We start from the raw sequence: 27,641 nt of genomic DNA, 5'->3' as shown, positions 1-27,641 counted from the left end.
TTTCTAGTCCTATTATGACGTAGCATGTTTACTATTCTGAGTATCCTGTGGCTCTTCCAGGAAATGCTGAAAGCTTTCGTTTTAACATTGTTATGTGAATTCCGAGAAATCTGACGTTTACTGAAAGTGTAAGGTACAATATTTAGGACATTTTCGTGGAACCAGCAAGCAGGAAATGACGATCCTAACGGGTGATTCCGTGACACGTATTGTAGATACTAATAAAAATGAAAAAATATAAATATATGACCTAATTATCAGCAGAAGAAAAGCTTGTTTGTTTCTTTTGTTATGTGGTCTGACTGGCCTTGTCCCAGTTATAATAATGATTGATATTCGTGTTGTGATTCTGGGTATCCCATGGCTTTTCCGAGAAATGTCAAAATGTTTGTAATTTTTATTCGCCTAATTCCGAGAAACCTGACGGTTGTGCATAAATTATTTAATACAATACGCTACGATTTTCTCTAGGGAATAAAGAGCTTTTCTTTTATTTCTTGCCGAAATTTTTCTTTTTTCCGTATTCTGTTTTGCTGCTTCGGTTAGTTCCAGTCCTTCACTTTAGGTCAAACTCATTAACGTGTTCACGAGCAGGTGCGTTTCCTAGTCAGCGGTACAGCAAAACAAAATTCATGCCAATCAGTGCCAGTTTTCCGAGAAAATAACACGTTCAATTTCATTTAAAGGGAAAATATTTCGTATTTTCCGGCAAACGATCTGAATACGGAGAACTAAAAAATTTATAGACAGGACTTACATCATTTCAGTCTGATACCCAACATTATTTTAGCAGAGATCAGTGAAATTTCTTGTGGATTTCAGGTGAGTTTGGCAGCGCAAAGATGATTGAAGTTTTGTTAATTGCATTTTGGTTGAGGATCGGTCAATACAAAAATATTTTTATGTCGTCATAATCAATATAATAGCCAGCGAAATAATCTTGATTAACCGATGCAATCGATCGTTTCTAACTACATGTATGTCCTTTAGAAAGTACGAACAAACGACGACTTGAGACGAATTTCGAATACGAGAGATACAGGGACGTTTATGAGGAAATGATGCCTTTAAATCGTAATTTAAAGTTAGTGTAAGGTGATGATGGCAGAAGATTCTCGTGTGGGAATAGCCATTAACGTCTATGACAAAAAATGAAAAAACCTTCACGATAATTTTACCAATGTGCAGTATATCAAGACCTACAAGTCCGAGCGGAGTACTTCCAGATGAGGAACCGGCATTGACATGCGCATCGATATGTCCTAATTATGTAGACGTCTTTTAACGAAACAAACGCTCGACACAATAGTAGGTTCACTTGTTCAACCATTAATCGTTTTCTTTAAATAATCGCTGTTTTGATTTGGACAGCAGCAGCTGGCTAAGCCAGCAATCAGTTTCATGAGATTGCTATTAAAGAATCTGATATCGATATTCGTCCATATCATAATAACAAAAGTTCAATATGGTGATTAAAAAAAAGTTTAGCGTATAACTGAACGGCTTAACATTTCTGGAGAGAAAACTTCCAGTGATCAACGAAATGCAATATTGGTTCATGTCTTAGAGATATTATATTTGCTACATTTTGAATGAGTACCGATCCAATGAGATAATATTATGAGGTTTTTATTTGAAATAAACTGTCTGCAGGTTTGAAAGAAATCTTGATCCCCGCACGATCGCTGTGTCGAAGAAGGAAATTAAAATGAATTATTATAGAGTCATAGAACACACTCACTCGTCCAATGACAATCATGCGTGTTTCAAAAACTCCATAGAAGAACATGAGAAACATCCATCTTTTTTAACAAAATTTGAGACCGCATTTTGTTTATTTTCAATAAAATATTTGTTTGAATGATTGTAAGTGGAAACGTATGGTACATTAGGATGACAGCTAACGACAGTATCACTATCCTGGTTAACATTTCGCCCATATGGTCTTATTATTACTGAAATGTCTTAAGAGGATCGTCATCAAACTTTTGGCAAACTTTGAGATCGAGTCTCGATGACAGTTCTAGGGTACGACGTAATGAAAATGACATTTAATGGTTGACTGAGCGGGTGGCTATAAGTCGTAGACTAACTAGTCCAAAAGTGTTATTCCTACTCTTTCAATCAAGTCATCTTTACAATTATTCGACGGACAAATAAAAAGAGGAAGAGGAGCGGCTTGTAGTCTGTATTTAACGTAATGACATGGTTCACGGCAGGACTAGCCAACAATTCCTCTAAATCCAAAGGTCTTTGCATCTGAGGCATCGATTATTTTGTCAAACGAAAAGCTGCATTAATTTCCTAATTCGCCATGTGTTACCACAATTTATGACTGTTTCAACTGAAATAGTTAAATGACTTGTACATATACGAACTTGACAGAAATTAATCAGAGCTCCCAGAAATTTATTTATGTCTTATTTCTTTATTTTTATCTCAAAATTGAAACCTTACCATGAATTTAATTTGAGCGTTGAGAATATCAACGTTTTAGTCATGCAATAAGTATAGTATAAGTCATATTTAAATTATATTTACTTTAGTCAGTTTCTTTGTATTTCTCTCGTATATATATAGTCAAGTGTTTACTGCATGAGCCTTTGGCTCGAATATTAAACTAAGGGCAAGCTTATCCCACGTTTTGACTTTAATAAACTGATGTTTTTCTATTCGTGCGATGTCTCACCATAGAGTTTCTTGGTAATTTGCGTGGTTCAGCACCATGCCTCACGGTAAGCGGCGGCATAAGGTCGTCTCACCGAGAAGAAAAAGGTAAGCTTGTAATTGTTTCATGATCAATTTGTTTTGTTGCTAAGACACTTCCCACCGATGCTGGGTATCATTAAGTTCTGAAATCGTTTTAGCTTCTTATATTTGCTGGCAATGGATAATTGATGGCGAGTTGGTGATGGGTTGCTCAGCAGACCAGGCTGCATAAACAAGTTAAACCATAATGATCGATGGTACTCTATGTGGCTGTGTATGAAACGTTTTTTAGTAACGTCACCTTTAATGCCGTAACTAGATTTTTTTTTGAACACCATAGAAATGACAACAAATGCAAACTATAACAAATTAAATACAAATGCTTGACGAAAACGTAACCGAAACTTAAATCTGCCAGATATATATCTAATTAATTTCAGGTTCAAAGTATCTACACACTCCAAGGGCTAAATTCACCAGATGCATCTTTGGTTTTAAAACCTGCAACGCAAATTTAGTGCCCTTAATATTCTATTCAAGAAGCAAGCACCATACGTTAAGTTTGTTTGTGTGCTTGGTTGCATTATGGCTAGGTTTTCATTTTATTTTGTTTTTCTTCATCTATATTTACTACTTTAGGTCTCGAAGTCAGGATGAAGTGGGCCAAATTGTTGCAGTGGTAAGTCTTTGCATCAGTTAGCCAATAAGTCTCTAAGAAACACTGCCGAGTAAGGAGAAGATGTCCTCTTCAATTGATGTAAACCTACAATCTACTCGCAATCATGCCAAAAACTTGTAAAATATGTATGGCCATTACCCTACACTAATTTTATTTTCTGTTGGCTTTTATAGAATCCAGGTGTGCATTTTTTTCTACAAGGAGAATCAGAATTTCATCATGGAAACCTTGGTGGTGCCATAGAATATTTCAGCATAGCTTTGAACATATTGGAGCACATCTCTACGTCACCTGCTCATGCTGAATTGAGAGTTAGAGCTTTACTTATGAGAGCACAGTGTTTCTTTTTTCTGCGGGTAAGACTCTGACCCTTTGCACTTGTGGTTATATATCAGTTAGCCATAGATCTTAAGTATACAAAATAATAAGGGTAACATGATGATAGCTATTCTTTAAATTTTCTTTCCTGGTTGCTTCGTAGGGGAATTAGTTCATCGAGGATATTTCATTTTCATTTTTCATTTCTATTTATTAATGTCATCTCTCGGTAATGTATGAACTATGTTGTAAGGAAAAACTGGATGGTATATACTGAGCAATGATCCCTATTGCGATTTAAAGGGTTCCCTAATAAAAGATCTAGTATATCATCCCTAGCACCATTACAAAGTGCATGCACGATTAGTTTCCCTGCAAAAACGTTTTCATCAGTCAAAAGTAAAGGAAGTAAAATCTGTGAAGTCTTGCTTGATTCAAAACACAAAGATGCAACACATACTGTTACTATATGAACCACTAAGGGTACACAGTGGTATATGGTAACTTCTTTCATATATTCTTTATGCTTACATAAAGAATAACAAGGTCCCTTGTTTTTATCCATGATTCAATAAAAAAAAAAAGTTGTTGCAGCCCAGTATTTTTATAAGTAATGTATAAAAGATTATGACCTTCTTTTATTTGCCTCATTCACACAGGGTTATCTTAACCAATCCGTACGAGATTGTACGAAAGGTTGGTGCATTCAGTGTTTAACTTTTAATAATGCTCTGCATTCTATTCAATTTATTGTTCAGAAAGCAGAGACTAGGAAATTTTTAAAAAGGTTCTTTTTTACATTCTCTTATCAATCTAATTTAATCTATAAATTTGCGCCAAATATCGATCCAATACTTTAACGTTACGTTTCAGGATATAGTGTATTGAAATTTGTACTAACCAATGCGAGCGTTTGGTAATACTTGATTGTATTTTCTCGCTTTTTCAAATTTTCACTGGGGTCAAAAATCTGCCGTTATAAATGAAAATAAATTAACACATGGTAAGTTTTGATCGCCAACAAAACTGTAATAAGTTTCATTTTCAATTTTGGTTTAACAAAGAAAAACAATATACAGCTTTCTCGAATTATTTTGCCACTAGCTGTTATGTATTGTATGTAACAGATCTTCATCAACGCTGGTCTAAACAATGTTTGTTAGTCTAAATAAGACACATTAATTCTGTTCGACGTTATTGTAATTCATGTACGTTATCAGTCAAAATTGATAATTGTTGTTGTTTTGTTCTTGATCTCTTCTTTGTTGTAATGTCTGCAGCTTTGAATATCAGTAAAGCGATAGGCTTCCAAGAGGGAATTTTTGAAGCGATAATGCTCAAGACATGTACTCTGGAAGTAACTGGTGATATTCAAGGTGCTTTTCAACTGGCGGTACTCCTTAAAACTTTAGATTTGAAGGTAAAGAAGTTGAATGATCTCTATGTAGAGGCTGCAATACTTACGCGACAAGAATTGACGCAACCCATGGAGATGACTAAGATTGTTACTTAGCTCTTGATCGGAATTCTTTTTTTTTGTTGTTGTTGTTGTGTTTTTTTACTCAAAATGGCGTCGTCTCTGCATGGTCAAGTGCAATTGCTGTTTCACTCCCTCAGTCACGCACTCATCCTCAACTTCGCCACTGAGACATAATGCCATCACGACATTAGTTCTCCACTTCTCGCTGTCCCTGGCGATCTTTTCAGCCTTTGCCCAGACCAAGCCAAGCTCTTTGAGGTCTGCGGTCACAGTTCTCCCCCAGGTGGCTTTTGGCTTTCCTCTGCGCCGCTTGCCTTAAGGTGTCCATTTACTGTTCCACAGATAGTTGATATTCTAAGTAGACAAGGAGGATAACACTCTTCGTCTGGCGTAAATTAAGAGACTCATCAGTGTTATTATGGAGTTACATACTGTTCTTTACCCTTTCTTAGGGATGCAATAAGGCTAGTTTTACTAAGCGATTGTGATTTGATTATTTTTCGCATATATGGGCTTGGTATTGTGCGATGCGTTTTTATAAGAGAAAGCTCTTGAGTTGCTCCTCCAAACGGTCCTTTAAATGTCTTACTTAGAAAGGTCAGCCATCTTCTGTTATTCAATTTCGTAGCAAATGAAAGCGCCATGTGGAATCTTTGAAGTCTATGCAACATCTGTACTCATATCTTTACTTCAATTACCGATTGACGTACGTGAATGAAGCGTTTCGTTAACGTCAGCGTTAATCATGCTCAGTACTAAGCATTTTTTCTCTTATTTTAGAAAGCATTATCGCGTGTTAAGAGACTAAGGGAGAACTTGGAAATAATTTTCCGAGAGGTTTGTTTTGGTCTGTTTCCTCCATATTATAAGTGTAAATAAAGATTTGGTGCTCGCTATTTGGAGCTCGCTATTCAACCCTAACTAGTTTTTCATGCAGTGAAATCAAAGCAACAATGAACTGTAAATAATCAATCAAGCTTATTAATGTTAGTGATAATCACTTATCAATCATGACGTCGTACATATCACGCCCAAATGACGTCACATTTCCATAGGCTTACCATGTTGGATTTTCCATCTTGGATTTCAACATTTTTTCAGGAATATGAGAATAGCTCATAATTAATTAAATAATAATCATCATCATCATCATAATAATAAAAGCAATTCTCAAAGTCTGACCACTATAGCTTGTTTGATTAAAGATATTCGTGACATTGCCTGTGGGCCTTAGGAACAGAGAAATATGTTGAGCACGAACCAAGAAATAGCTCCCAGTCCGTACTCTTTATAGACTTTCTGTACCTGTACGGCAACTATGTAAATTTTAGTTTTGTTTTTGTTTTTGTTTTTTTAATGTACTTTCCAGGACTCAACACTTGCTTATGAGCTTGGAGACGATCTTATGTGTACTGGAATTGAATTTTTTACAAACAACTGTTTTAAGGAAGCTGCTGAATATTTCACTGAAGTTATTCGCCTTGTCTGTGAATTTAACTTCATCCGCGAAGCTTATATATACCAAGCCAAATGCTATCTTAATCTGGTAAGCTCCATGATAGCTTTTCATAAAATGTTTCGGACTCTGACTCGCAATGACAGTGATTGAGTTAAGCTGAACGTGACTATTTTGCTCCATTTACTAGGGTGAGTACGAAAACGCAAGGGACCTTTGTACGACAGGTAATGTTTTCCTACTGTAACAGGTCCAATAAACCCACAGAATGTCAGCTATATTAGATTTTAGGCAATCTCTGTTTTGTTTTCAAAATGTTCATAGTGTTTGTACTCTCAAATCAATACGATTAAGGCAATGGGTTTGAGGCTGAATATTATCACGGTCTCGTCTTCACTATTTTTGAAGTTATTAATCGTCGACTGTTGTGGACTGAGATTTGTCCTCAGATGTCGCTTAAGTACAGTTGTCTCAGCTATCCGAGTATGGGTTTGCAAACTTGTGTGGACGTGTAATCTCACAAGCACGCTGCTAAATGTTTTGTTTTCAGATTAAATTGTAAGTTAGGCAGTTACAAACAGAGGGATTTTTATTGCCGGTAAATGATTTTTCCTCATAACCACGACAAACAGTTTGTTCCCTTTAGTTCAGCTATCGTTGATCTTAAATACCTTTTTCTTCAGAACATATATTTATATATACCACCTTGGTAAGGAAGGGTTTAAATGTTTTCAATAGTCAAAAAAAGCCACAGTTTCTCTTGGATCGACCAGTGGTTTCATAAGGACACTAGTCAAAACAGTCAATTATACAACAACTTTATAGAAACAAATCATTCTTTCACTTCGGTAGTTTTAAAACGCTTCCCTGAAGATGAAGATGGCAAAATTCTCCTCGAAAGCATTGACACAATCATCTTGGAACGGAAGGAAGGCACGAAAAAGAAAAATTCAAAAAGGGTAGGTACTTGTTTATGTTTTCTCAGGATTCGTTCATTAATGATCCTCAAAGATCCTGCAAAGACCTAATTCTAATATCCCAAGAGGACGATTTTGCAAGAGTTTTCGCCACGGGAAGAACTGCTGACGGAATGCTGGCTGATGTTGTTTCCGTTTGCAAATGTTCTTGTTATTAGTTGAACACCCGACTTGCCGACCGACCAGGAGACTAATTGACTGTACACAGACCGGCCTAAGAAACTTATTGAATGAATGACTTAGATCTTAAAAAGGATTTGCATGTTATTTGAAACTTTTCTTATTACAACTGATATGAATGGAAACCAAAAGTGGTCAACTTTCACGTCGACTGCCTAATCCTACTTTCGATTTTTACAGCCATCCAACTCTCGGGTGCCTGAAAAGCAAATTGTCCCCGAAAAGAAACCGGTAAGTGTTTTATATCTTTTGTTGTTAAAAAAAAGGAAAGAAAAAGCCAACTTTCCTAATTGAGAGTTCAGTTTTCAATTAATTAAACACTATTTATATCAACGTTATTTCACGTTGTCTAGTCGGCCATTGTAGAAGTGTTGTCTTTACGGAGGTTTCCCATTTGCTTGGAAATTTTCGTGGGAATCGGGGATTGTGACCGATCAAAATTAAGAACGATTTTTTTTTTCTATTTTCCACCAAAGGTTCTGAACAAGAAGCAAAGACAGCGTGAGGAATATCGGCGGATGAAAGTAAATTTCTTCTATCTTTTGTCTTTCCTCTTCGATGTCACCTGTACTTGTCCACGTTTCAAGTTTATTTGTTATTGCAATTTTGAAAGCAATCTTGTGTAGCCTTTAATTTAAGATTGCGAGGTAATGTCAACTCTGTGCCGTCCATATTCATTTGTTTTATAGGAGGCAGAGGAAATCGGGAAGGAAATCCGAGACAAAATAGATAAAGATCGGGAAAAGCAGGACCAAAAGCGAGAGAAGGTACTGATCGGTGGTAAATCATTTCCGTACATAGGTGTTTAAATTGATACCCTCTGTTGCTCTCACGTGTTTCAAGTTCGACATCAAGACATGCAGTGTTTCATTTAAAAGCCGTAAAGTTCGATTTAGACCTCTGCCTATTTGAACAGCACGCACGTGTAACTTTACCGACGATCAATCAGTTTTCGCGGTATAATCTCGATAATGCCTTGGGTACGTTACCCCTTATCTACCTCCCCATTATGATCCGCATTTGTAAATGGAGTGAAATCAAATGACTGAATATACTGTAAGATGTAAAACAGTGAAATGAATTGTTCAATTTTCTAAGGCTAGGCTTTTGAAAACAATACAATACTAGGGCGTATTTACCATTCTGATAATTTATCAATGCAGGAAAAATCAGAACTGGAAGGAGCAAAATCCCGTCCGATGCCCTCGTTTGACGTGAAAGCAGGTAACGTAACGCATCGCTACAGCTCTCCGCCTTTCATTCCCCGGAAGTATTAGGCCGACTTTCCTTAAAATGTGTACAAGAAAGGATCGTTTTTTGGGGGGAGGGGGAGGGGAGAAAGGGGTGAATCTTCCGCACGCTCAGGCCTTCAGGGAATACTTTCTCATCGTAAATGAACACAGAAATCGTTTGTGTTCCCAGAACTTCTGCAAAGTGTAAATTTGGAAGTAAGGCGTTCTCGTTGTTCAAAACCATATACTATCCTTCGAGTAATCTAAATATATAGGAAAAAGGATATTAAATAATTTAGCTTGCAGTATGATATTGGAACGTTTATGTTACAATTTTGTTGTTATTGTTACTTTTTTAACATTTTTAATTTCCTGTTGTGCACAAGCCTTCGATGCGTCGAATTCCAGAAGAGAGACTATGGATAAACAAATCAAAGTTCAAGGTATCTTAAGATTTCTATATACATGTATTAATTTAACTGCTTTCCTGTTTTCTATCGGCAAAAACAAAACACTTCAACCAAAGTAAGAAATTGTTGCCAAAACTGAACGTTACATCTATAAGGTCTATAAGTCGCAGCTGGTTTCTTCCATTTACCATGCCTACATTTTATTTTTCTCAAAAAGACTATTTTGACTATTTCAGTAAATGGGCATCTTCGTTGGGATACCTCTTCCAACGAAATCGTAGCAATGGTTGCTTTGCTTTTCTCTTGCAATGTGTCCATTAATTCGAAATTCAGTGCCCGAGAATGATTTTTTATTACGTGAACGCATAAAAGGCGGTATAGACCTCTCGTCTTAAAACCGTCGCCCTGGAGTTTCTCCATAGCTCGGTGCAAAAACGTGGGAAACTGATTGTTGTCGTTGCCGCTGTCGTCGTCATCGTCACCGTTCTTTTTGTTGTTTTTTGTTTTGTTTCGTTTCTTGTCTTCTAAATGGATGCCCTAAGGGTTAGCACTAACCCGCTGTCCTTTTCACAGCTGTAGCTGGACCTGGTGCAAGACCGAAACAGAGAAAACCGATTGAGATATCTGGGAAAACTCAGGACAGACACAGTGGGAAAAATAGTAAGAAACATATTGATCTCTTGATAGGATACCCTAAAGGTGACTTAATTAGTTGAAAACTTTCGGTTCCACTGACTGGGACCAAAACGGTCAAAACATAAACCAAAGCCGCCATGTATAACCGACGTAAATGTAATAACAGGTCATTATTTAATAAAAGCTCCTAAGTGTACATCACTGGCCATACTGTTGCAATGGTGATAGCTTCTTTAATATCATTAGCTGCCCTCTTTTTGTTTTGTTTTGTTTTGTTATTGGGCTTTTTTTTTTCTTTTTCTTTTGTTTTTTGTCTTCTAAGCTAAAAAAAGGGGTTAGCACTAACCCGCTGTCCGTTTCTCAGCCGTAGCTGGACCTGGTGCAAGACGGAAACAGAGAAAACCGATCGAGGTATCTGGGAAAACTCAGGACAGAGACAGTGGGAAAAAGAGTAAGAAACATATTGATCTCTTGATAAGATACCCTGAAGGTGACTTAACTAGTTGAAAACTTTCGGTTCCACTGACTGGGACCAAAAGGGTCCAAACATAAACCAAAGCCGTAATAACAGGTCATTATTAAAAGTGCCTAAGGGTACATCACTGGCCATACTGTTGGTGATAGCTTGTTTTCATTAGCTGCCCTCTTTTTGTGGAGCCAGTTGCCACATGGGCTCACATTGTCAGCTTCACTAAGTGTTTCTTAAACGTGCTTTTAATTCGTTAGTTAAAGGTGGCTCAAAACAGTTTTCAGTACTTTTTCACCACTTCTGCTTTGATATCTTAAGACTTAAGATCATTTTTCGGTTGATGCTACGATATTGACATGTACGATACAAATGAAGACGTGAAAATTCTGGAATAACGTAGAAACTTGCTAGTGGGTTTAAAATAATTTCTTGGGTCAACCTTCCTTCTCTTCGATTGATGCTACGATATTGACATTTATACTACCGGTACGAAACTGATCAAATTCGCATTAGAAAAATATAATTGTTAAATACTAGAGCTCTTCCTGAAAGGTTAAAACAAAAACATACAAATAAATTTAAAATAACTCACAACAATTTTCAACAGCACTTGTTCTTTGATGAATGAATGCTGCAACTCTTTTTCGGTTGATGCCATAAAAATAATATCAAAAGAATTTCCAATCATTGGTATACAAGTTATGGTCATTTTCGTGAATCTTAAGGTGGCTCCATATGGTTATTCGCTGTTCATTTGGCGCGCGCTAGTATCTACTATCCACGGGAATTTTCGTATTACTCTTAATCGCGCCTCTCTCAAGTCTATCGAAATGAACTTCTAGAAGACAAAACTACTCTTTTGATCCATCACTGTTAAATTAACAGGGTCTTACCTGGAATGAAAACTCTCTAAAGATAGGTTGTTTACAGTGTTTATTTTGCTTTTATTTCAATTTTCTTCCATATCCTTCGGTAAAAATTTCCTTAACTTTGACATTTCATTAAATTTGTCCAGAGGAATCTTCTGAAGGCCAAAAAAATAGGGGTTACAAAGGTAGTTTCCTCGCTTTTAGCGAATTTGTGTTTTTTAGCTCCACTTAAAAAATTGTCTTACAAACTTTCTTGATGAATTGGCAGACAGAGGGCGTAAACAGTAATTACCGCTCTGCAAAATTAAAAAAAAGGAAATGAATCTTGAATTCGCTTATATAAAATGGGGGCCGCTAAGCTCTTCTATATCAGTTATAAGTAATTGTAGCAGTAAATGTAGTATATATTAAATTTCAATTATGATAACGTCAAATAGTTCTTTGTCTGTAAAGTAAAATTAGTTCTTTTCCTTTCTTTATCACATACTCTATGGGTTAACAAATGAAACAAGCATAGCACTAGCACTGGCCACTTGAAATGTCCATTTGCGTGTGCAAAGTTAGGATTTTTTCTTTATTATGAAAGTAATTTTACAGAAACGAAAACGTGGGACACGAGTCGGTGTCTAGATATTCAAATTTTGCTTGTTCTCTGATAGCTAATTTGTGCGTATATTTCAAATCCATGAAACAGTATAATTACCAATAAAGCATTAGGTTAAAAGCGAATGTATAAAATTAATACAAGTTTAAAACATTAGATTGATATTTTTCATCTACTCTTAACAGAACACAAGGACATGGGCTGCAAAAAGAACGGCAAGGCTAGTGGCCCGATAGAATTAAAGCCTCAGTGCAGAGAACCTGCTAATTTGAATGTTTCACACGCAATGGAAGGCTGGCGCCCCCTTCCCGATGAATCATCTGACTTCGAACGGGGTGTATCTAATATAAACCAAACAGCACAAAAATCAACCGAAGCAGGACATGGATGGACTCCGGTGACTTCAAAGAAACAGAGACTAAAGTCGGTGGCCAAAAGCTCTTCTAGCCCTGACTGGCCATCACTGCCAGGACCTTCCTTTGTAGAAGATACAGGTAATTTGAAAGGGTCTAACTCGAATGCAACATCGGCTAACCGTGTCGAACTTCAGGAACCCAAATCTGAACAAAAATCAAGAGAACAATCAAGGAGAGGGTTTGCAGACAACACGGATTACGTCCCTCAACAATCACCCAATTTATCACGTCACTTAGAATCTGCAGGACTAGACTCTTTTCTCAGCGGTGCAGGGTCCCCGAGACAGAACTTATTTTCGGCAGATCAAGAGTCCTTTTTCCGTCCAGATGGTACACGCACCGGACTCACAGAAGCAAGAATGCCTGTCCGTTCCAGTCACCCTTCTCCGAATTCATCCCCAGAAACGAGGACAGTGAACTTTGGAAACACATTTAAATCGCAATGGGAGTGTCTTGAGCAGATTTCTCCACTCCAGATTCACCGCACCTTGGATTTGGCAAACAAAACAAAAAAAGGCGTTTTGAGTACCAAGTCGGAACCACCTCTTGATACAAGTGTTTCACCACAAACAGGATTAAATCTTAGTTGGGCTCCTCCATCAGGAGTTTCCACTCTTTGTGTGCATTTCCTACAGGATAACAGAAAGGGACAACCTTTCCGACATCCAAAACCTTGTTCAAACTGCACAAAGCGTTCGAAGTTTATGTACGGAATTTGGAGAAGTGACACAAAAGAGTGGCAGGTGATGAGATCCTACCCAAAAGACGTGAACCCTAATGTTCCTTTCGAGCTCTGCTGGCACTTTAGTAATGGCGTCAAATGCCAAAAAAGTCCTTGTGCATTTGCCCATGGCAAGGAAGAGTTAATGTTCTGGACTTCAATGAGACAATCAGGTAGGTTGTAATCCTGTCCTGAAGTTGACACCTAGAATGCAGTTATGATCAAACATTTCCAGTGAATAATATGAAAGGTGACAAAATGTTTTTAGCTTTTCCTCGTGTGTGATTTATATTGAAACTTGAAAAACCACCTAATGCTTCTCACTTTAAGCTTATATACACTAACGAGGTACATTCGTTTTGGCGATCTAAAGAACACATGAATTTTTAGCCCAAGTACATTAGCTATCAGTCAATCACACATTATTGTTTACTATTATTATTACGCATAAACTAAGTCATATTTCTCCTATAGGCCGTGCCCCGTTTGGAGGGATTGCTGATCCTGAAGGTTCACCTCAGGAGAGTGATTTCCAGGACATTCCTAAACCCCAAGAACGCGTCCGAGGATCGTTGATCATTCGTGACATAAGGTCAAATAAGCCAAGGCCTCCTCCAACCGGGGTGTGCAATGGAAATTTCCAGTTGTGTAAATGGTAACGCCCAATTTTTTGAAGGATATTTTGCTGTTTTAACTCAATTTAGCTTTACTTTATTATCAACGGAAGTGTTCTTCCGTAATTAGATTTAAGAATATTAAACAATCTTTGTGCACATACAACTTAGGTGGAAGTCTCGTCGAGTGTGCAGGTACGGGACATATTGCACCTTTGCTCACGGCGAAAACGAACTGAAATCATGGATGGGATACAACAAGGAAATTCAGGAAGCTCAAAGCGAAGAAGAATTATCCTGCCAAAAACCGGAAACCAGTGCAGACATTTCAAGAAGTGAGATACAGGTACCGTACCAAATCAGCAGTAGATATAGAGTACGCCCATAGCCTAGTGTCTGTGCACAATACTTACTGGGCATAGCTCAAGATTATGTGATGGCTTGTTCGCATTCCTTTCTCAGCCACGGTAAAATCAATTAATCTACACATTTATTTCGTTTAATTTGATTTTGTTGTTCTTACTAGATGGTTTACAGTCTCCCTGGTGTAGAGGTCTCATGCAATAAACCTACGAGAGTTAAGATCTTCCTTGGAGGTGACGAGAGGCGCCATATCTTTCATTGGGAATTTACAGTCAAATTCGGGGTAATGAAAAAATCAGCCTTCATTCTAGTAATTTAAATAGCATTGTAAACACAAGTTACGGTGGCCAACAACTGTCACGGCAAAAGAAATAACCTCAGCGCAAAAGTAAGAGACTGAGACTCATGGCAAAAGAAATAACATCACGGCAAAGAGAAAAACCGGCGGCAAAACAAAGAGACTCGTGGCAAAACAAAAAGACTCGCGGCAAAAGTAAAAGTCTCACGGCGAAAAGAATAGCCACACGGCAAAAGAAATACCCTGACGGCCCTCACGGCATTAAAGAGAGCGTGGGGACTGGGGCGAGTTGTCGAGGTGCACCAGTCTTTTTGAGTCGAGTCGTTTTGTTTTGTTTTGCCGTGAGGTTATTATTTTTGCCGCGAGGCTATTCTTTTTGCCTTGAGGTTATTTCTTTTGCGCGAGTCTTTTACTATTGCCGTGAGGTTATTTCTTTTGCCGTGACACTTGTGGGCCACCGTAACAAGTATATGAATGACGTTGAATTTCATTATACGTCAAATTCCCTCGTCCGTACACCATGGCTAATGGCAAACTATTTTCCCGTATGTTCTGTTCATTTTCTCATTAAGTACGTCTCATTCCTGCTTTGTTCAGGCATTTAGAGTCTCAAGTACCACGCCTGATTGTCTTGTATACAGTCGGTATGTGAGTGAGCGTATCATTGAATTTTCCCCCTAACGCAAGTGTAGTTAATCCTTATGAGGTGTTTTGATTTGGTAAATACGTGTTTGGTGTGAAGTGTAAATGAAATAATTCTTATTTGAACTGCGGTTGTAGATGAAAGTGAAGAATGATCATCGCAGTAAATTTTCCAATTTAAGCTATTGGAAAGAAGAAGCCTGAAAAAAATCAGGGCTTCAACGGGATTCGAACCCGTTACCTCCGCGAATACCAGTGCGATGCTCTACCAACTGAGCTATGAAGCCACACACTGGGAGCGAGGTCAATTAATTGAGTTCATATCTTCCCGTGAGGAGTGAAATGATGTGAAGTATATATGAAATAATTCATATTTGAACTGCGGTCGTAGATGAAAGTGAAGAATGATCATCGCAGTAAATTTTCAATTTAAGCAATTGGAAAGAAGAAGCCTGAAAAAAATCAGGGCTTCAACGGGATTCGAACCTGTGACCTCTGCGAATACCGGTGCGATGCTCTACCAACTGAGCTATGAAGCCACACATTGGGAGCGAGGTCAATTAACTGAGTTCATATCTTCCCGTGAGGAGTGAAGAAGAAATATAAGGGAGTTCATATTTTCTCGTGAGGAGTGAAGACGAAATATAAGGGAGTTCATATCTTCCCGTGAGGAGTGAAGAAGAAATATAAGGGAAGATATGAACTCAATTAATTGACCTCGCTCCCAATCTGTGGCTTCATAGCTCAGTTGGTGGAGCATCGCATCGGTATTCGCGGAGGTCACGGGTTCGAATCCCGTTGAAGCCCTGATTTTTTCACGCTTCTTTTTTCCAATTGCTTAAATTGGAAACTTTACTGCGATGATCATTCTTCACTTTCAAATGCGTGTTTCTCAAGCGATCTCCCTCATACCGGTTTACCAAAGTTACACCAAGTGTCACTTTTCGTTTTTTTAGATAAGTGAAGTTGGCAAGCTACGTGAAATTGATCTCCTTCATCGCTATCATGACTGCTATCGATTGACAAAGATTATTGGCTTTCTTAACAACGTCGAGATTTTTTCAGAAGTTCCTAAAGAGCGATGGTCGTACAGTCTTCCAAGTTGCAGTTGGAATGACAAGAAAGAGGGCCAAATGAAAGTTGTCGTATTTGTCTCCTTTGAAACCACAGCGAGTAACCAGACCTTTACTCAGTGCCTTAGATTTGACTTTGGCAAGAAGCCCTTTTTATTGAAAGGATTAAATGTGGACGTAGCAAGTGAGGAGGCCTTGGACACGCTCTCAGCCTTGCGACAAGAACTGAAATTGCATTCCTCTGTATGGAGAGAGGGGTCAACGGACATTGTTCCATGGCCAGAGACCGCCGACTTGGGCAGTCAAGATCTACTGAAGGAGTACAAACTGCCTGAGAGGATCGAGAATGTAGTTTCAGCGCAGATAATCGACGGAAACATGACAGTGGACAACTATAAAAGAGTGATGCATCAACTGTTGTTTACTGAGGAGCTCTTCATGAAAAAGACAATTTCAAGGTAAACGTCCGTAGGTGCTCATGAATTTATGTCACAAATAACAGACAGTTATATTGATTGATGCATTTTACAATGATCCCCAAGTTGCTAATTTTAAAATAACTGTCATTTTACTTTACTTTTAATATGCGCTCTTTCGGTCAGCGGTGATCGACGGCCTTATACTCGGAGTGATAACAACTTGACTGAGCCTGAACCAGAAAATCCTAGTTGCGGTTTGATTGTAAAGACCCAAAGGTGTCAAAGTTCGATAATGGCTCTGAACATGCGTAGAGAGAATGATTAATGCTGGCTCAACTTCCGAAATCACTTAGTGGCCCTGACTCTGGCTACTGGTCAAAACGACTCTGGCTTCTGAGATTGTATTGTGCATGTCATTTTCGTCAGACGATCTACGACAACAAACGGCGACACTAATAAAACAGTAATATTCTTGGCGCTATGTTCACACCCTTCTGCCTCCTAGGCTACTATTTCCTGGGCAAAGGCATGACCCATTCATTGAAAGAAAACTAACAACTAGTTTTATTTCCTCTTCATAGCTTCGTCCTTCAGAATGTCCGGTTAGATTGTCAGCAGAGTATCAGTGATGATTGGTCTGGAGCGGTTTATGCTGGAATTGGCGAGTTGTTTGGAATTGTTCAATTCCACGAAAATGAATCCCTCCAACCAGATGATGCAGCAGGTAGACTTCTCATCAGAAAAGTAAATTCTGCTTGGATAAAGATGGCCCGTAGCAGTTCGCAAAAGGCTTATGAGGCTCTCCTTCAGAAGGTTGAGAACGAGTGCGTCGCCCTTAAGCTTTCTTCACAGATGTGTGCAGACCTGAACGTGTCTGACGGTGGCCAGATTTATGTGGATGTACAGTTTCAGCTCAATCGAAAGCCTCTTTGCGACTGGCATGCTGCAATCGACAGATTGGGGCCTATCCAACTATGTTTGTTGTTTCCCACACCGGATGCACCGCAAATAAAGCATGAGGTATAATATATTTTATACTAAAAACCTTAAAAGCCGTGAGCCATGTGTGGCTTAGCTTCAATTAAATTTTTCGGTGGTTGGCGAACGTTTATTTAGAAATTATTAAAAAAAGCAGATTTGGCAAGCTTTTTACCGTGGGGAAATACAAGAAATAATGGGCAATGCTGCAAAAAAGTGCACTTTTTCACAGTAAACACAGTCAAATACACAGAGTTGATACTAAATGTGTAATTGATAAGGTTTGTAAATGTACAAGGAAACACGAAGAAAAGTTATCATCAATTTAAGGAAAGATCCAAAAACCGACATAGATGGTCACAATTTTATTCAGAGAGTAACAATCAGATTCTCTGAATAGAATCAAACTTATAATTTGCATTTACATCTGGGTCTTGCCCTTCAGTATAAAATTGACATTCTCATGATTACTTCATTTGACCTGGCCAACTGTTCAGGGCGTATGAATTCCTCTATATCAGTTCTTCGAATCTTCCTGTAGATCTCATTTGGCACAATTTTAAAGGCTATAGCTGACCTATTAGAGGAGTATGCAAGGAATATGTTGTCAAAAAATTATGTCTTGGTCACTTTTCACATAAGTCTCAACACAGCGAACACTGGGTCAACACTACGCTACAAATCAGCTGCTTTTTTATTACATCATGCTATCACTTTGCTAGATCAAACTAAAATGTCATTCAGTCGATTGAAGAATTTAATGAGGCAATTATTCCATTCGCCCTTGTTCAGTAGATATGAGGTAATTATGACAAACTCGGCGCTACACTCGCCTCCTATCCAATACGGCTTCATTGAATAATCGTTAACTTGGCGTAAACTAAATTGTATACGTTCACGCATAAAGAAGTTAGATGATCTGAGGTGTGACAAAGTTAGTTTTTAAACTTAAATCTGCTTTCTTAATTAAACGCTGTTTTGAATGATTCCTAACATCCATTTGTTCTGTTTCTTGGATTTAAGGAGAGACGCCCCTGGAACTGGCTGCCTTTGGACTGCAAACTAAACACCAACCAAAGAGAGGTCATTAAACGCATTTTATCGCCTGGGGACACTTCCTCGCCACTGGTGGTATTTGGTCCTTTTGGAACAGGCAAGACATTCACTTTGAATCAGGCAATCCGTCACCTGGTAACGAAGAAACACAACCGCATCCTGTTATGCACGCAGACGAACAGCGCAGCGGACATACACGTGACACTACTACATGATTATCTAACGGAAGAAAAAGGACTAAAGGCCACCAGACCACTAAGGATTTACCAAACAAACAGGAGGTCAGTGAATTTCGAGAACTTGTGAGCTAATCAAGCAGGCTTCAAAAAGAGACATTAATTCGCTTAATGCATTTCAAAGCCACTCAGAATGTTCCATTGGAAATCCGGGAGTTTGATTAGGCATTGTGGCCTCTTCCCTTAAAGAACACGATCACTCGTATGTTTGCCTTGAAAGGGAACATTATTATTGAGCTAAAGGTTACCTTTAATACTCTGTTCCAAAATGTTTGCTCTACTCTTCATCGTGTTTTATGAGCGATAGTCAATTCGGCTGCGCTTACTTTTGAGCTCATTTTTGGGGTCTCTTCTGTAATCCCATCAGGGACCTTCACTTTTGAGTGGAAGTACGGATTGAGTACAAGTACACAACGTTACAAACTTAGTCTTTTTTATTTCGATTACCACGTTTCATGCACCTCGCCAGTCTCGTACCGATAGTTTCCTATTGACCTGGTCAACAATATGGGGGATTGAGGTCTCTGGAACAAACTAAGATTGTAATTCGAAATTCGCCTTTTTACTCGTGCTTCTACATGTATCTGAAGGTCACCTGTTATAGCCTAGGTAAGACCGTAGCTACGCATACTGTTTTTTATCGACCCCTACTCACCTGGAATGACTAGGACCCTTGTTGAGCGAACTGAGAACTGCGTCAGAGAGATTATCTTCTAAAGTTGCGCCTTTTTGAACCCAATAAGGACCATTCTTCAGTTAAATATTACTGAATCCTGATGTTCACGAGCCCGCCTAAATTCCGTCGTATGCAAATCAGGCGGACAACTCTCTCCTTGTTACGACCAACAAGCTACAATAGCTAAAGTTAACATGTTATTTCTGGTGAGTTTTTGTTATTGATCTTAAGAACACTTTATTAGGTCTTGACAATCGTGCAGAATTAACCTTTTGTTTGTGTTTTTCTTTTAGATTAAATACTGATCCAGAGGTTGCAAAAATGTATGGCTTAATAGCAAACAACGCTTATGTTCTCCCCACGAGAGATGATGTCATTCGACATCGTGTTGTGATCACCACTTTAGCTATGTCTAAGCATCTGATCGAACTGCAACTGAACCATGGCTTCTTCACACACATTCTGGTAGACGAGGCTGCCCAAGCCCTGGAGCCTGAGGCATTAATACCATTGGCTTTAGCTGGGCCGAATACGAAGGTTGTGTTTACAGGAGACCATATGCAGGTAGGGACTGAACTTCAGCATCAACAATTCCGGTTTATCCTGTTTTACTTTGCTTTGCTCTGCTCTACTTTGTTTGTTTGTTTGCTTGTTTGTTTTTTCTTATTTCGTTTAACCAGCTCCATTCAATCATCAATTTTCCTGGCTTTTATCAATTGCTATGACAAAAATTACATTTTTCTCGCGAGGTATATGAGGGTCAATTATCTCCTTCGCAGTCGTTATCTTTTATCGTGACGATGACACAAATAATCACAGAAATAATGGTAGAAATGATGCAAATAATGGATTAGTTGGCAACCTTATCAGCTCTAACAATATTAAGTAGGGATTTATCGATTTTGGTCGTAGCCATGTTCTACTAACCAAAATCTGCTGAGTTTCCGAACTGAATAAAAAGACCTCCAGCAATAACCAACTGAAAACGATAAATTTCTTTTGTTTCATTTGTATCTTTTCCTCTTGAGCTACCTGGATATCGCTATTATGCGTCGGTTAAAACCAGCGAAGCATTTAAGAACTGCAGACTTTAACGAAGCTGTATTATCTTGAGCTGGAATAAATGGATATGTATTGTTCACACTACTGTATTGTTTCCACCTATTTAGATGGGCCCAGAGGTTTACTCGCATTATGCACGAGACTGGGGTCTTCAAAGGTCGCTTCCTGAGAGGCTGTTTGATCATTACTGTGAAAAAAAGGAATCGGATGGCAGCTTGATTTTCTTGACAGAAAACTATCGGAGTCATCCCGACATCCTGCAATTTCCCTCTGATAATTTCTACGGAAAAGAGTTGATTGCCCGCAGTGAACAGGCCTCGCACCCAAGGCTTGGACCACTGTCATTCTTTTCAGTCCATGGAGTTGAGGAAGCGAGAGAAAACTCCTACATTAATGCGGCAGAAGTTGAAGAGATTGTGAAGAGAGTCGAGTTGCTTGCCGGTGACTGGCCAAGGGAGTGGAAAGAAGATCTTTCTCAGATTGGCGTAATATCCGCTTACATGACTCAGGTATTACGATATTCATGAAAGCCCGGCCCTTCGTAACGGGCCAACTAGGCAGGAATGAAAAAATCTTCTAAGAGGTTCTGCATGCAGAAAGTTGAAATGATGTCTTGTTCCTTCGACATTTTTTCTTTTTTCTCTCTTTTTTTTTTTTTTTTTGCTGCTGGAAATTTATGTCCTCGTTGCCAAACTGAGATATTTCTTGTCGCGTATGCAGTGAACTTGCGAATGTAAGCGGCAGTACGATGTTCGTCTTTGTTTATTAAAAAAAAAAATGTTTGAAAAATGGTATCAGCATTGACAATAAATACTACTTTATGTTTTTAGATTCGGGCTATTCGAAAACAACTCAGAGACAAGGGACTAGAAAATGTAACAGTGGAGACAATTCACAACGTGCCAGGTGATTAAGAAATTTTAACTTTGCTTGAGCGAGCCCTATATTATCTTTTTTTTGGTTACGTTAGTGAGCTTTTCAGTAGTGATTTTACTTCAATCTCCATGTTCTCGATATATGTAAGTGTAGCGAAAAAAGAAATGGCTGTGAGAGCCCATTAGAGAAAAAGTAGTTTACGGTGTATGTGCTTTTTGTCGCAGGAAAAGAGTTTCGTGCATTATTTATCAGCACTGTCCGCACATCTCTAACCTGCCACAGTTTTGACAGACGTCAAAGTGAATCTCAGTCACTCTACTGGGAATTCTTGTCAGACCCCAAGCTCTTGAATACCGCAATAACTAGGGCGATGTCCTTGGTAGCAGTTGTTGGGGATCCCGTCTCGTTGTGTACTGCTGGTTACTGTAGGGGGAACTGGAGAGACTACATCAGAAGGTGCCACGAACACGGAGCTTTGTATGGAGCATCGTACGAAGAGATAAAAAAGAAAATAGACGCCCCTCTCGCCAAAATCGCTTTAAATCCAGAAGCAAACGAATTTGTTCCGCAATCAATGTACGTCAGCAGCAAAGAGCTCAAATCCTTGGAGTTGGCTTCTCAACGAGAAATATCCGATAGTCAAATCTCAAGCTCTGACGAGAAGGGTGACTTGGAAGTTGACAAATATGATAAGAGAGCAGCGTCTGAAATCCAAGACAAGCGTAACATCCCAACGGAAACGAACGGGTCAGGAATAGAACGAGGTGACGAAGAAGATGTGACGCAAGGAGAACCCATGGCGGAAGAAGAAGAGCAAGAGTACGAAGCAACTCAATTCTCATCAGATTCTCCAAAGAATGAGTTTAATTCTGTAAGATCTGAAATATCAGGAGATCAGCACCAAGTCGATCTTGCTTTTCAAGAGGACCCTCAAAGAAAAATTCAGTCCCAAGAAGAAGAAGATGACGTCGAGCAGAGTGCTTCAGACAGTTTTGAAGAATTCCTTCGGGAAAGTTTTGAAGACGAGACTGTTTTCCCGAGATGCTTTGATAACATAATCAAGGCATTCGTGGATAAGTGTAAAGCGACGAAGGAAAAAGAAGCCCAACTTAATGTATCACCAGAAAATGCGGCGGCGTTCCCCTCACTACACACAGCTGCAAAATTAAGCAACAAAAAGTCAAAAAATGGCAAACTTTCAGGCAAACAAGCTTCTCAAGAAAAGTCAAGTTCATTCCTCTATTCTTCAGAAGATTACGAAATCTGCCTGGTCAACGGTCGCGCGGTAGTGCGACTTGTAAATCTTGGATTTCACCAGACACCCGCTGTCCAACACCAGAAGCTACTCACCGCATCCACAAGGCAGGAGGATTTTCTTGAAACACAGCTTTTGCAGCAATTGTTAGAAGAAAAGCCTAAGAAGTATGTCCCTTGCACACTTCGTCTTAACTCCGAGAGTACGCGTACGGCGTATGCGGAAGTTTCGGATACAAAGACTCCAGACATCAAAATCAGAGGAAGAGTCCGGGGAGCGTTCGACATGGATCACGTGGTTGTCGAAAAAACAGATTACCAGCCTTCTCCGTGTGATGGAGTTCCTCCGTACCAAGGAATAATTGCTGGTAAGTTCAATAGCTTACTCAATAGTTTCCTCATTTCAAAAGGAGCAACATAAAGTAAAGTTGGTAATCCTGAAAAATCATTTCCTTTCTTTCTTAGTGTCAAAATCAATCACTGTTTTTCCTTCTCTTCCTTCAGGTTTTGCTTCCTTACTACAAATTGTATACGTCCTTTATCGAGGTTTCATTTTGGTTAATTATTAACAAAAAACGCCCGACAAATAAGTGAAATTATTGTATTGTTTGTTCATCTAACAGCAAAGAAATCCTTTTGAAAAAACTCATAATAACTCACAAAATCTTGTCTATAGGTGTACTGCATCATATCATTAGGCCACACGAGCGTCACTACGTGTGCAAGATGGATTACGAAAACCCTCGAGTAATGATTCCAATCAACAAGTCCGTCTCCAAAATAGTGTATCTGACTGACAAGAAGTTGAAAGGCTTACCTCTTTTAAATATTTACAAGGAAATACATCTTGGAAGTGAAACACCGTTCAAAGTCGATGAGTTTGACTTCACAGAAGCTCTAAGTGGAAAGTTTTTGTTTCTAGTCCAGTACCTACAGTGGAGGTCAGATTGCCCCTACCCTTTGGGAATCGTTATAAAGAAGCTACCTCAAGGGGATACTTTGTCTGGCAGCATGAGAATTTTATTCGCAGAACATGGAGTGAGAGATAGGTTTAGCAAGGAGAGTAAAGCAGAAGTTCAAACAAAGTTCCCACCAGAATGGTTAATACCAGCCGAGGAATATGGAATTCGCCAGAAAATTAATGGTGCGTTCACGATTGATCCCGACAACTCCAAGGATCTGGATGATGCACTTACAGTGGAACAGCTCCCAGATTCTGTAAACCGGGTCGGAGTTCATATTGCTGACGTGAGTTATTTTGTGGAACCAGGGACCCAGTTGGATAAAGACGCCATGTTCCGCTGCAGGTCCTACTATCCAGGTCACGGCTACCGGAGCGTACCTATGCTGCCACGTGAACTCAGTGAAAATCACTGCAGCCTTCTTCCTGGTAAAGATCGGTTGTGCGTATCAGTGTTTCTTGACGTGTCAGAGAAAGGACTGCTTGTTGGCCAACCAGAAATAAGACGCACCATTGTCAGGTCTTCTTGTCAGCTCACTTACCCTGAAGCCCAAAAAGTTATCGATAGTCAAGATGCTTCACAGCTTCAGATACCACAGATTGTTAAAGGCAATATTCGAACCCTGAGTGCCCTTGCCCAAAGGAGAAGGAAGTTGAGACTGCGAGATGCTAGTTTTGATCATTGGTCAAACAGTGATGATGGTGAAAATTTTGAAGCCCATGAATTAGTGGAGGAAATGATGCTTCTTGCCAATGAGGAAATAGCCAAATTTCTCTCTAGTTCTCAGCAAATCCAACAGAGGACCCCATTACGAACCCAGCTGCCACCTAAAGATCACAAATTGGATGACTGGGTTAGACAACACGGACAGTTTATCAAGTATTCTTTGTTTCTGCGTGGCTTTTATTCAGAAGAAAACCTTAGGAAAATGGCAAATAAAGCGAGCGTTTCAGAAGCCTCAGAACGATTTAAAGTGCAAGAATCAGTCTGGTCCGAGCTCTGTAATGCTGTGGAGACCGGAGACCAAGCCATGCTACACAAATTGATTTGTAACGAGAGCAGTCATCCTCAGCTGGCCGTGACAAATTCACAGTTTCGGCGAATTCAGCCCAAGTCTCAGTACGTCTGCAAAAGTGATCAACCAGAGGAAAACATTGTGCACTTCTCTCTGGGGATGGGTTGTTATACGCAATTCACTTCACCCATACGACGTTACATAGATATCCAAGTACATCGACTCGTGTTGGATTTAATCCAACACCCGGGCTCCAACGCAAAGATATCTTCGAAGGACCAAATTGCTGAAGTTTGCCGCCGCTCCACTTTTGCTCAAGACAACTCCAAGAAGTTTGAAAAGGCAAGCAGTAAAGTACATCTGGCTGCAAAGCTAAAGGAGAAAAGCCACGAAACCACAGCAGTGATTTCCTTGATCGACACTGATAAAGAAATTAGTTTAGAAATTCTGGACCGTGAATATAACCATCTCTCAACGCGACAAAGAAAGGTGAAGCTGAGCAATCTTAACCCGTTCGATGTCGAACTTGCTCCGGATGGCTTAGAGATTATTTGGAGGCTAAGATTATACATAGCTCCAGAAGGAAACATCATCGAGGAACCCAAGAAGGAAAGGGAGAAAATCGCATTGCTTTTATCTCAAGGAATGGTGAGGAATAGGAAAGTTCTGAACTTGCCAACAGATAATTGGCTGAAAATTCTGAAAGCATTTCAAGAGGGAGACTACGAAAAGCTTAAAACGATGATTAGACAAACTGAGAGAGTTCGTCAATTAGCTTCACGGGTACCTGAATCGATCCGGCCCGGCAAACCGCATAAGTCATCTGAAGATGAAAAAGCTGGCACAAATCTGGAACACTTCTACGAGAAAAAATTATCCCTCAGGAAGTTTGACATCGCAAACATTCAATTGACCGCACATATGACACATGGCGTTTTTCACCCCGAAATTCAGTTATTCAAGATCAACCCCAGTGTAAACATTTGCGTTGAGCATCGCAAGTATCCTAGGGAGTGTTTTGCAACGACAGCAAGATACCAAGCATCACGGAAGACGTACGCCAGTGCGGACAAGTACATTGAAGCCTGGGAACCCGTTCTTGCTATGGAAGCCGCTACCACGGCCGTCGAAGAAAGCGACGAGTTCACCATGCATCATTTGAAGATTAAGTGGAAAAAGGATATCAGTGGAAGCCTGGAAGGCTCTTTTAGCCTCCGAAACGAATACTGCTCAAGTCGTCAAATGCAATTTCATGCTGGAGATTTTGTTTGCGTACGTGTGCGGGAAGACATTTACATGAAGAAAACGGGCTCAGAAAACAATTTTGCTTCCCTTGAAAAGACCAAAACAGAGGTTAGTAAGCCCTAGAATAACTGTACTTATTTATTTCCATTTCTGCAACAAGGAACTTTTTTGTGCGAAAAGAATCGATGAAGAAAGTGGCAATGGTAAATTTATTGGCAAAAGATGTAAGGTGGTCTCGAAGGGCCCAAGAAACTGCCGTTAGTTGCTCTATCAATGCTTACCCTTGGGCTCCCTGCTTGTTTGTTATAGAATGGATTACAATGAATTAAATTCGAGATCATGTTTTTTTCAGACACACTTGTCTTCCGTCGTGACCACTTGAAAATTAACCACGTTGGACAATCGACAGATTCCAACCTAACGTGATACGTTTTCATAAAACGTGTAGCAACGATCCTGCGCTATCACTTTATGTCCCATTCTGTATAACTAAAATATATTATAACATAGCTAGCAAGTCGCTCTATGATACTCAGTATACTTAAGAGCCATCAGGATCTAATAATGTGCCCTCATGGCGTTAGCAACGTTAACTTGAAGTTAACTTCATTTCGCCAGGGAAATTATTTCCATGGGTTATGTTACTGTATAAAACAGTTGATCCTTTCTGTAGCTGTATATCATCGAGTTCTGATGCATTTTGGAAATTTGAGGGCACTCAAGAAGAAATAGATGCTTTCAGCTGCGCTTCGAACAACTCCTACGCTTCTTTTGTGCTCTCTAATCTTTCCGCGTGTTTCGTAACTCGATTATGCCAGCTGAATCATGAACCAGTAGTTAAATGGGAAAAATTAAGGTCATTCTGTTGTTGAAAGGATGTTAGAGATGTTGGGAATCGGATGTTTCTCTCAATCAAGAGATGCATAAAAGTCGCCTACCTCGATAAAACATTTGTTGTGTTCTTATTTAAGGGAGAGACAAATCTTTTGAATGAAGACCAATTCAGCGTCACTAAATCGGCCTCTCTCTCGTCCATTGGAGGAAAACCCCGTCATGAATCCAGTTGTGCTTCAGAAAGTTTCTGGGTGGGGCACTGCATCATCAATCAGGACTACAGTAAAGAGCTGTCAGACAAAGTTACTTTGAAAGTTGTCACGATGGATCTTCATCAGTCAGCATCAGATTTTCCCGATGAGCTACTGAATGGAGCTGACCACCTGAGTACCTTAACTGTTATTCACCGTTCACTTCCCCACAGGTAAACAGATCAAATACTTTTTGAAAGGCAGCTCTTATATCCTCCTTCTTGCTTGCATGAGCTAGGCAGCTTCGAATTGACCATTTGATTAATTGTGCATTTGATAAATTGGAACAGCGCAAACTGAAAAAACTGTTCCGTTATATGATCTTATATTAGTATCATATTTTTTACTAATAAAGATCCGGAATTATGAATACCAGGTCCAGAAACAGTACTCTTCACTTAACACCAATAAACGCCCGTTATCCTTTTTTGTAGGCGGATGTTTGCAGTTTTGCGCTCTCTACCAAGTGCATCACAACTGGCTCATTCCATTTGTATGGGACATGAGCCAAACCAAGGTCAGCTGTACATAAATTTCGACCTCTCAGTAACTTTCTTGTTGTATTTATCGTTTTTGTTACCACTTGTCCTTTTAAACTATGAGTTCCTTGCTCTTATTGAACTGCATTTCT

General features: G+C 39.3%; 1 protein-coding gene across 1 annotated transcript in view; it reads left to right on the top strand.

Moving 5' to 3' along the window:
- The first annotated feature begins 476 nt into the window (after positions 1-476).
- LOC110043337 (3'-5' exoribonuclease HELZ2-like) overlaps positions 477-27,641 on the top strand; it is a 37,900-nt gene continuing 10,735 nt past the window's right edge. Inside the window, exons 1-31 of the mRNA XM_089290203.1 lie at positions 477-822; positions 2,695-2,775; positions 3,349-3,388; positions 3,562-3,744; positions 4,366-4,402; positions 4,987-5,126; positions 5,967-6,023; positions 6,556-6,732; positions 6,833-6,869; positions 7,495-7,601; positions 7,980-8,030; positions 8,276-8,323; positions 8,489-8,566; positions 8,963-9,023; positions 9,418-9,474; positions 10,015-10,101; positions 10,442-10,528; positions 12,205-13,329; positions 13,631-13,811; positions 13,942-14,116; positions 14,297-14,416; positions 16,030-16,604; positions 17,147-17,585; positions 18,567-18,880; positions 19,805-20,075; positions 20,681-21,082; positions 21,404-21,479; positions 21,674-23,071; positions 23,380-26,033; positions 26,897-27,183; positions 27,445-27,527. Of these exons, the coding sequence (XP_089146329.1) occupies positions 2,726-2,775; positions 3,349-3,388; positions 3,562-3,744; positions 4,366-4,402; positions 4,987-5,126; positions 5,967-6,023; positions 6,556-6,732; positions 6,833-6,869; positions 7,495-7,601; positions 7,980-8,030; positions 8,276-8,323; positions 8,489-8,566; positions 8,963-9,023; positions 9,418-9,474; positions 10,015-10,101; positions 10,442-10,528; positions 12,205-13,329; positions 13,631-13,811; positions 13,942-14,116; positions 14,297-14,416; positions 16,030-16,604; positions 17,147-17,585; positions 18,567-18,880; positions 19,805-20,075; positions 20,681-21,082; positions 21,404-21,479; positions 21,674-23,071; positions 23,380-26,033; positions 26,897-27,183; positions 27,445-27,527 (9,397 nt within the window). The 5' untranslated portion in view covers positions 477-822; positions 2,695-2,725. The remainder of the gene's footprint in view (positions 823-2,694; positions 2,776-3,348; positions 3,389-3,561; positions 3,745-4,365; positions 4,403-4,986; positions 5,127-5,966; positions 6,024-6,555; positions 6,733-6,832; positions 6,870-7,494; positions 7,602-7,979; positions 8,031-8,275; positions 8,324-8,488; positions 8,567-8,962; positions 9,024-9,417; positions 9,475-10,014; positions 10,102-10,441; positions 10,529-12,204; positions 13,330-13,630; positions 13,812-13,941; positions 14,117-14,296; positions 14,417-16,029; positions 16,605-17,146; positions 17,586-18,566; positions 18,881-19,804; positions 20,076-20,680; positions 21,083-21,403; positions 21,480-21,673; positions 23,072-23,379; positions 26,034-26,896; positions 27,184-27,444; positions 27,528-27,641) is intronic.

The sequence above is a fragment of the Orbicella faveolata genome, unplaced genomic scaffold (assembly GCF_042242905.1).
Source record: "Orbicella faveolata isolate gen_17 unplaced genomic scaffold, um_ofav_v1 contig_2, whole genome shotgun sequence".
NCBI lineage: Eukaryota > Metazoa > Cnidaria > Anthozoa > Scleractinia > Merulinidae > Orbicella > Orbicella faveolata.
The sequence above is the reverse complement of the archived record's forward strand: the minus strand, read 5'-3'. Positions and strand labels throughout refer to the sequence as shown.